The sequence below is a fragment of the Haliotis rubra genome, unplaced genomic scaffold, assembly GCF_003918875.1.
Source record: "Haliotis rubra isolate DU_JTF1 unplaced genomic scaffold, ASM391887v1 Scf141, whole genome shotgun sequence".
In the NCBI taxonomy this organism is placed as follows: domain Eukaryota; kingdom Metazoa; phylum Mollusca; class Gastropoda; order Lepetellida; family Haliotidae; genus Haliotis; species Haliotis rubra.
In genome coordinates, this window is record NW_025765348.1 from 818,299 (window position 1) to 828,830 (window position 10,532).

At 43.9% G+C, this 10,532-nt stretch overlaps 1 protein-coding gene across 1 annotated transcript; it reads right to left on the minus strand.

Moving 5' to 3' along the window:
* Positions 1-310: 310 nt before the first annotated feature.
* Positions 311-9,320, minus strand: LOC124268988 (RNA-binding protein MEX3B-like). Its single transcript, XM_046704022.1, has 2 exons — positions 8,881-9,320; positions 311-2,676 (listed from the first exon to the last, which is right to left on the minus strand). Exons 1-2 carry the CDS (start codon positions 9,146-9,148, stop codon positions 1,217-1,219), a joined length of 1,728 nt encoding a protein of 575 aa, XP_046559978.1. The 5' UTR covers positions 9,149-9,320; the 3' UTR covers positions 311-1,216.
* Between the last annotated feature and the right edge of the window lie 1,212 nt (positions 9,321-10,532).

Here is a 10,532-nt window from a genome sequence, read left to right on the forward strand (position 1 = left end):
CTCTCATTGATATGCATGGGAAGGCGAGTGACGTCTTGGACAAATTGACCCAGTATGAACGCTGTGCAATTACGACCAATGCAATCATGTGTATTAAATCACAATGAACCAATTTTCAAGGTGATAATTTGTTTCTTCGCCTCAACGTCACACATCTCCCCTTACATCGTTCGGATGTGGATTTATGCAGATATTACCCTCCAATGACGTCAGATTCCTTGTTTCCGACGTCGAGCGCCGACGGCCGAATATATGAACAATTTTAGTAGACACGTTAGTATGAAACCAAAAGATCGAACAAGTTGTGTAATTCCACTTTGGAACTTGACTTTAATGGCAGAAAAATAAAACTCTTACATCTTATACTTCTGAGTTTCAGCAAATATAATATTAGTAACGGCCATATTTTGCTTGGCCTCAAAATAAAAATATCTTTCTTGTACTTTGTCGACGAGTTATTGGTAATCTGTGGAACATCTACAATATACACAGAGTAGTAAATAATATTAAAATAGAAAATACTAAACTATGGATGTGCAACAAATTAAGTCTTTGAGAATCTATTTATACAAATAATATATGTATGTTAGAAAGCTTAAATCTTCAATCACAAACAAACCCCACTTTGGGTTGACTCCACAATATAGAATAAAATAAAGTCTATTTTTTCTTTTTCTTTTTTTTTTCATTTGGACTATAAAATATTGTCAGCTGGATAAAATATAATTTAAAAACGGAATCTTACACCGCCAATTCTCGTGAACATAACATACCACCTGCAATTGCCTCCCCTTGCATTTTGGGTCGAGCAGGTTGCGTCCGTTAATAACACGTACACCACACATAAAGCAACAATCAGCTGCACGTAACGTACACTTAAATTATTGTCATCTCTCGATATCAGACATAAGGAAATACAGATATTCAAAGAATAAAATACTCTTATAAGTAATATTAATATAATACTTTTGGATAAACGCACATGTATATATCCACTTTGCACTTTTGAATATTCACATAATATTCAATAATAACACATAGTTAATATAAATCAACGTAGAGCGTGGCTAGTAATCTCATATCGCTTCGTGTGAACGTAGCGAGGTCCCAGTGAGAATGTCCACCGCGAGTATCATTATACGTGGAGAGAACGTTGATTAATAGGAATACGTACACACCACGTAGGAGTAGTAGTAGAGTAAAATGAGAAAAAAACTCAAGAAAATATTCGAATTGCCTGAGTTGGAGTCTGTTGGCATACCGGGCAGGATCTCTCGGTGGAAGGTTTCTCAACAATTAGGCTGGCACACTCCATACAGAACAAATTGTGACCACACGGAACGAGAGCTGCTACCACCTCGCTTTCATTGCAGATAAGACAGTGCTTTCTTGGTCGTGTTGGGGACGGGCCTGTACCCGCGGGGGTGACAGGGCCACTTGCATCGCTTGTTGGGGTGGGGCTTGAGGTGGCGGTGCTGCTGTGGGTGGGGGAACCGCTGGAGGTAGAGACACACGCGAAACTGTTCGTCACGGAGCTAGGCGGGGTGGTGAAACCGTTCATATTTGATAGTCCATTGCTCAGCGGATCGCTTCGGATACGCCGGACCATTTGATGGTCCCCGGAAATGCTTGGAGCTGGGGACGAGGTCATATTGCTTGGGGGGCTGGAGCTTGCGGAGGTCCCGTTCTCCGTGAGGGGTGGGGAGATTCGTGAGGAAGGGCACATGCCACCGGCGAAACTGCTGCTGCGACGGGGACTGGTAGATGGCGGAGAGTTCGTATTGCCGAAGATTGAGACTAGAGAGTTACGGTTGTCAGTGCTGAAGTCGGGCCACATTGACGGTGACGGAGGGATTGGGTCGAATGACGGAGACCCGATCCCTTCGTCGTTGTCGTACACACTAAAGCCATTGAATGCACCGAATCCGTTAGACAAGGGGTTAGGGAAGTCTGGGGAGACTTTGGATGTGGAGGAAGTGGACCCATTAACGGGAGGGAAGTTGAATATTGTAGCTTCCTGACTCCGTCGTGACAAAAGGCTATTCCCATTCACGTTGCTGCTGCCATAAGACGTAAATGCCGACCCAGAAGTCGAATGTGGCTTGTAGATCGACCCCATGAAATCCCCATTGAGCTCGTGAAAGCCGGAATCAAGTCCATTACTCGGGAAGTCCTCCCCATGGTTGGAGGGCAAGTTTGTTGTATCCACTAAACCTCCCGTTCTCATAGCAATATGACTCTCTATTTCTTGTCTTGCCTTCTCCACATTATCGGGAAGACCGGTCACTTCGAACACTGGCTCCTTGTCGCGACTGGGGGTCACAATATACGTGTGCGTTTGTTGTTGAATTCTTTTGATTGTAGCACCTTTGGGTCCCACGACTAACCCGACCACTCGGTAGGGGACACGAACTTGTATTGTCACCTGCCCGGGGGCGTTGGGACTTGGGGGGCCGGGTGTGAGGGTGGAACCATTGCTGGATCCAACACTTGAAACACTACTATTCCTTCGGGACGCCCGAATTTGACTAAAATGCTCAGCGGCAGATAAGATCTCTCTTTTGGCGGAGGTGACATCTTCTTTGCGTCCGGTGACGACGAAGACCGGTTCTTCTCCCCTCACTGGTGTTTTGATGTACGTATTTGTCTTGGCCCGGAGAGCTTTGATTTTGCATCCTGAAAGTAAACAACAAAGTTAGCCATGATTGCACAGCGGGACGTGTTGGTCGCGGGCATTGGGACAGACAGCTTCGGGCGGTCAACTTGCCAGCGAGCTTCATTAAAGTACAGTGATTACTCACAAGGAACATATAATATTTACTTAATTGACAACACGGTGGCTTTCTGATACTGCAAATTAACTATCAATTGGCAGCCACTGTGAAAGAAAGCGACAGACAAAATTCTAATAGTGCCAAGAAATTAAACCAGCTAATCGATAGCGGCTTGACACAACCTTTGCAACGAAATTCAACAACACCATCATTAAAATATACAGCTTCTTTTGAACGGTAGAAAATAATTGGTGCTTCGATGGGATATATATCATCCTTCACTAGATGAAGTTATGTGCAATGATGCTCTAACTCCACTAGAGAAACTAAACCCCTTTCTATTCAGTAATCCAAAGCTACGGTAGTTCGTCCGTGTCAATACTATTGAACTGAAGCAACAAGAGATGGGGAATGTGCAAATTTGCCTACATTGGTAATTGATTATTAGTACCGTCTTCCGGCCTACATTTCCCCGGTTTCACTAACTTAATTAGGGCAGTCGACGGGAGAAGTGCAGTTACTCGTCACTCGAGCCGCGCAGCCATACTGCCAACTTTCAAGTATGCTTTTCCTCTCACACTCCCGCCGCAAATAACCGTTCTCAAGGCCGACCGGTCGGTCTGCCGCCCGTCGAGGTGTGGAGGCATTCCCCGATTCCCCTGTCCCGCAGCACATATACATAGTTTTTATGCTGGCTAAAATATACACACTAGTTTGAAGTCACGATCATAAATATCCCATTGCTACTCCCAAAGATACAAGCGATGTTCTTGATAGAACGTACGCTTACTGTGAAGAGAAGCGGATTTGCTTACTGTAATAAAACTACATACTGATAAGCATACATATAGGATCGAGAAAGGGGGCGGTATTCAAAGACCTTAAAACAGTGTGTGGTCGTATAAGTAAACTTGGTACAGCATTCTTCTCGTCAAAAACTACAGCAGTATGTATTATGTATGTCTAGGCGGGAATGACACCCGACACTGGAACTAACGGAAGAATTTCCTGGAACATTGGAAGATAACCTAGCTTTGGTAGCGTACTGGCTATATAAATAGACCTGATGTCTGGGAGATCAATCACACAGCGAGGTTCATGCTCCGAACGTGGGGATGTAGTCTTCATGATAACACAGTCGGCGCGTCGTGCTTCCAACGCTCATTGCATGAACATGCCATGTTCTCTAACAAAATACCCATTGGGACAAAAACATCCAGAGGGTGAACACACAGGACTGATGGACTGAAGCTGGGGCACGTTCTGTGGACTGATTACATAGCGTCTATCTGAGCTGCATAAACCGTCCACGGAGCCATGACCCCTGACTTGCGTACCGTCTACGTGACCTTAGTTTATGATACAATCTCCCCAATGGGGTTACAGCGAGAGGGTATAATACATTTAGCACGTGTTGATGCATAACGATCCGGAATCAGCTTATCTAGAAGTAGGTCAACCCAATATCGACTACTGCGAGTATACCAATACATAAGTATCAGTCCATGTTCCTATGTGAATGTGCAGAACACAATCCTCAAGTTAATGAAAACATACTCTGGCACTCAGCGTGAAACTTATATGCATCGGTAGCTTCATCAACTACTGCTTACTTAATCAAAGATATGTTTATGTATCAAGATAGCATGGGTTCGTGAAAAGCACACTCAAATTGCGTGCAGGCATCTGAACGCAATCAGTTGATGACCTGGGTCTGCCTCAGGAACAAAGAATCATATCATTATGATCAAGAACGGCGGTCGACCATCTGTCACTCCGTCCTCGCATATGGCAGCAAGCAGTTATCTCGACCAATCAGACTATGATAATGCCTACTTATTAATGTATAAGAGCAATTTAATGAAACGTTAAGCCGTCATGACTAAGAATGATTACTTTCATCCTCTGCATCAGCATACGGTAGGAACATGAAATGGCGATGACGAATTAACTGGTGTGGTGCATTCGGGCTCGTAACCAACTGGTTTTGTTTGTGTTGAAGATACACGGTCAAAGCTTAAAACAGACCCGACGAGTGCACTTTCTGCCCTCCAGCCAACTCGGGACAGCGGCTTGTGTGTTTGAGGTTTGACCACATGACCTAACAGGAAGTGGTCAATCACGCCATTGCATTGGTCGTCCTGTACACGACATAAAGCCCGTCGCTGGAGCACTTCAGGCACATGGAGTGGCCACTTGACATTGAACATGGCCAACATGAACGAAGTCAAACAAGAATCGCGGAATTAATATTGCTCAACGTAGTCAACCCGCCTTGCATCACAACTATATCGAACTGCGGCTAGTTCTCGGGAGACGGGGGCCATTTTCAGATGTTAACTGATGTGGGTCAAGTTCCATATTTATCTACGATTCAGTCGCCAACTTGCAGACGGCGTTGTTTCAGACATACATATCAAACCCAAACGACCTCGGCAATAATCATTAAACACCGCACCACTGCATAACTTACAGTCTAATGGCTAAGCTTAATTACCGCCACGACCACATGCCACGACTGCTCGTTACAAGGTCTATAGTAAATATGGGGTCTTACCACTGGAAGCACGGATTCACCTGTCAGCTAGCTAGATGTAGATGCTCATCAGCGATACTAGCAGTTTCCAAAACCGTAGCCAGTCTAGTACTTACTCTCAATATACCATCCCCCCAAAATGACAGCCACGAAGAGCGATCTAGGTTTTCAATGATGAAAATAGCAGACAGACTTGTGCCTCTATGAAGGAGCGTCAACGTTCTGAAAGTATCTCGTGTTAAATTAGTCACCAACGCCACTTAACTTGCCATAACATTTACAAAGCGAGGCAAGGTGACAATAATTTATTACACGTTATGATTTGCAATGACACGTGACAACGCGGTTCTGAAGGTAGAAGGTATAATCGGGAGTAGTTTCGAGGATATACAACACATCCTTGTGGGGTTCAAGTAGAGGTCATCGACTAAAGGTCAAGTCTTGGACCCTATCCCACGATGGGTGTATTATGCCAACATATTGACGACATATCGGGGGGGGGGGGGTGTGTGTGTGTGTGTGTGTGTGTGTGTGTGTGTGCAGACCCGGATGTACTGCACACAAGTGAAATGTCACTGGGCATTTTGACACATGCATAATTCAACTTGAATAGAAGAGTCTGTAAAATGTCTGACAATTTATTCGCACGGAAAGGTCAGACGGTTTCATCTGATATATAGTCCCCACGAAGGACGGGGCGAACTTATTACATTGTAAACATACCTCGCTAAAAAATAGTCAGCTAACCACATTGGTTTCAGTCAATCGGTTAAATACGTCTCATCCGCGTACAGATTAAGAACTGCGAAGGGTCGTGTGGGAGGGGTACCTAATGAAAAGATTTGATTAAAAGTCGATGTCGAAAACCTGACATCTGTAAAACAGGTTCAATTGCACGATCGACCTTAGAGAATATACAGGACAATTCATCGAAAAAAGAGTTTTGTAAAAAAGCGAATATAGTGTACATCAATTTAATCGAACGGATTGGCAATGGATACAGCCAGTGAGAGGATGTGTGTAAGACACTGCTACAGGTCCACGTTCCAATTCCTACAGCGAGTCCAGCTACAGGCCCAACAAGCTACAGCGTCCTGTGGAACAAGTGGACGAGCATTCCGACACTGGACCGCCCGGATAATAGGGTTATTAACTTGATTAATGCTTACTGCTGGGGCTGGCCCTGGTGGAACATGGCGCTGGTATTTGGGGAAGCTGACTGTGATGATGCACATGTCTACGTGCGAGCCGACAGACAGGTGCTGTACGCTTCTAATACTAGTGCTAGGTATACCATCGGGGGCTGACGTGCCATGTTGATTTTACTGACTGACGCAACACTTAATGAGCATGATCTATTCTTGGATAAGAAGGATCATATTTCTTGGTCATTTAATAGGAACGTGTGATTCCCCCGAACGAATAATATATGAAAGTAGCTTCAACCAACAGAATGGTCCGAACCACGTGCTGCCTGCAAGTCTCCGATTACTCATGATAAGGAGTGTCCCCCACAACGTAGTACCACGCAATCCCACCAACTAACTAGCTAGTCCGCAATGATTTTACACTATTTCCGCAAACCTTCAAAAATCCCTACATCAAAAATTCCTCACGAGGGCGGCATCTAAACCGCCATTCATCCCCGAGTTACTCATCCGTATCGGAGTAGCTAAACAATTTACGCATCTCCAACATGTGTATATTAATACATATATGTGCGGGTCGGGGAGAGACTCCTGTGTGTGTTGGGGATGGCATGGAGGCTAGATGAACATTTATACCGAGGACAGGGTTGAACCATATATCCAGGGAGTGATGTATACCATGTGTCAGGTCGGATATGTAATATAATCATTTACAGTGCGTACTTCCTACGTTAATACACTGGTATGCCAACACTTCCCTTCCTGGGTACTCTCAATACATCAAACTTGTCACGACCACATGGACGTAAGGACAACATCATACATCACCATGCACGACTCCTTCAACACAAACATGTGCATTTCGTATCATTTTAAGGTATCGCTTCTGGCACTCTACAAAAAAAACTATACAAAAGACCTGACTATGTAAAAATGAGCTGATAAACAAATTCTTTAAATTGCACCTACCTACTACCTTTTACAAATATCCAAATTTGAAACATATTCCTCTATAGTGAATACCCTACGCTGTCAGAGTTTAATCGCTATTGATGCCTTCACGCCAATATTCTGACGGTAACAATCACCTTAGGATTACCCACCCAATCTGTTTTCATGCAACCGAGGGTCCAGACAAAGAACGCCGTTGACTTGGCATTCGCGCCAATTCTGACAGTTCAAACAAAGACCTATCGAATTTGAATTGGTCAATGACCATCGCCCCAGGTGCTCCTGGCGTTGTCACAACATCCGACCGCGGGCACTGACCCCCCCCTAACACTCTCCTTAATTACGTACATAGACAAAGATTAATTGAAATCTGCGTCATCCTTACTTCAGCCATTGATTACAAGTTTATTGTCTTGCCGACGCATGATTGACAATGGCCCGAAACATCTGAAGACGCGAAGTTTGATTAACAATGATTAAACGGAAAATGTTTTCGCGCCAATTACAGTTTTGACAAGGAAATATTTTGACAGTAAGTGACCACGTGGTGAATAAAACCGTCAGCTGTCAAGCGCGGTGTGCTGAGCAAGGCGCTGACAGATTCAATTCACATCTTTAACATACCATGAATGAAAATTTGAACAATACACGTGTTCACAGTTTCGAAATGATTGTTGCGTTTGTCTACGTGAAATTGAATATTGCTTTTTAAAGAAAAACACGATAATATCGGGGATTTTCTAAGCCCCAGAGAACACTGCCTTTTCTTTCTGATTATATATTTACATCCTCTAGGTCTACACAAATAATTAATATGAAGCTTTTGTGAGATATCAAACATAACAGCGTTTTCGAAATATATTGTCTTTCCGCGGTCAAATTTGACACGACTTGTGTGCATCACGTTTCCCTATGTTGGTTCCACCAACTTGGTGTGAGTAAATGTTTGGTCGCGGGCTTATCGACCTAGTTGTTCGTATGAGTAATACAGCTCTCGTAAATTCGTGTTACGGCGTAAAATATCGATCGCAAATGCTTACAAAATACATGAGTTCATCGGCAAACGAACGTACACAATTGAGAGTATATCTCCGATTCTGTAAATAGGCGTCAAGTGGTAACAGGAATATGCCATTAAGGATTTAGTATAATACACACACTGTCCGAAAACGTGGAAGTAATGTTGCTAGATATATCACCCGTAAGTAAAAACGACAGGATTGTAAGACCACGTGCAAATTGGCGCGACCCTGAACAATAGCCCGAGGCGCACAGAAATCTCGTGCACGCGTTGCTGTAGTATTTACACTAAATATAGAATAGGCTACTGTTAGGCTTTGAATGGAGAAGCGAATAACTCGAGTCTTAAAGACACATGCGATAAACTGACAGACTTTTCTTTATTTACACATGCGGTTTTTAACAAAGAAAAAAGCCAATGTTTACAGTGCCACTGTGGTTTGATACATACCTTGTCTCCCTACTATTTCAGCTACATGTTCCGAACTTGGTACAGGGACACACTCCGTCATGTTTGCGCTTCTTTTTCTAGCATTAGAATCCTCGAAAGACGAGGAAGAGGAGGAAGAGTTAACTGTGGTACTATTGGGACTGGTAGTGCTGGGCTCGTCTTCTCCTCCCAACCCGAGCAAAGACAGTTCGAAGGCGAGTTGCAGGGCTCGCTGGTCTTCTATGCCAGTACTGGCGGTCATCATGTCTGCATAGATATTCGCAGGCATCACACTTGCTGTTTACTTCAGACGTACATCCAGAATAGTGAATGGGCAGTCGAGTAGTGCCCTATCTACCTTAGTTTCTTTGTTGCCAGCGCCGTACTGAAACGTGCGCGGCATACAAAGCCTTACCTTCTACAAGTACTCACAATGCACAAAAGCAATATGGCTAGGGTGACGTCATTTTCCCAACATGCAGCGCGCGGGCTAGAAATTATAGCACAGCTGCCGCTGCTCATTGGACGGTTTGACAACGGGGCGGAGCTTACCTTTGACCTTGATTGAGGGTCGCTGTGTTGAAAACATTGACTGAGAGACTTTTTGTGTACGCTCGCGCGGTTTACCAGCAAACTTGAGTGTTACAACCCACGGAATATTTTTACTGTAATAAGTGTAGCGTAGCTCCACATTTTCAGAGTGAAGGGTAAGGTTTTAGAATGAGCTTCTTTGTGTAATAACAGCTGTCGGCTCGCGCTATATTTGGGGACCTTTGTGTGGTTGGGGAGTTTACGGTTGATCGAGTCCCGCTCGGTGGGCCGAGTTTGTTTACTGTATGGGCCCACGAATTTCCTGGGTTTGACGTTTTCAGCGCGTATGACTTGGTCGGTTAAGCGTCTAGATACATTCAAACAGCCATACCGTTCGTCACTTGATAACGGAAGTTTTGAAGTGAGGTTAGATGATATTCTCCAAATCCTCGCCGATCTATTTCTATCCTGCTGTACGAAAACGCTTTTCTCGGCGGATCTACAGGCCGTGCTTGTCGAGGTGATTAAAGCGTACATATAAGTCAATTCGGTTCCCCCAGGCGCGAAAGGATTTCAGTGTCCGGAATGAAATAGAACTCTCCAACAATATTCAATATTTATTTTGTTTTCAAAGAAAGGCATTGATTCAAGATGAAAACTTATTGCAGTAATTTGGTAAGGAAAACGCGGTATACGGAAATTTGTGATCTCCTAAGTCTTTATATGATGCCAAATCCATCCAAGTGTGTGAAACACGCAGTCCTGTAGCAGACAAACAGTCTCCAAGCTGCATTTGGATAAAACGTTTCGGTGTAAAACCTATCGATTGGAGGTTTTTCTTCACTGGGTGTGAATACATTTCTCTGAACCATTTCTAGAGACTATTGTTCACCCCGGCGCAATCGATGGGTTAAAAGAGACTTTTATACAGGGATTTGAATATTTGTTCATTAAGATCGTGTGATTTCTAAGACTGGCCTAGTCATTTTATTAATTTGTACCTTGAAAGAACCAACATATTACTCAGATTTACACTTCACACTTGGTAACGACACGGCACTGTCGACAACACTATGGAATTACTTCAGCTGCAACGAAGTTGGTTAGGACTACAAAAGAAGGAAAGTGTGTGAAAACAATGT

What these genes read in the sequence shown, in the direction of transcription:
- LOC124268988 (XM_046704022.1), bottom strand. Translation starts at nt 9,148, where the DNA reads ATGCCTGCGAATATCTATGCAGACATGATGACCGCCAGTACTGGCATA. An exon ending in TGAAATAGTAGGGAGACAAG is followed by an intron (nt 2,677 to 8,880) that starts GTATGTATCAAA and finishes GTTTACTTTCAG; the next exon opens with GATGCAAAATCAAAGCTCTC.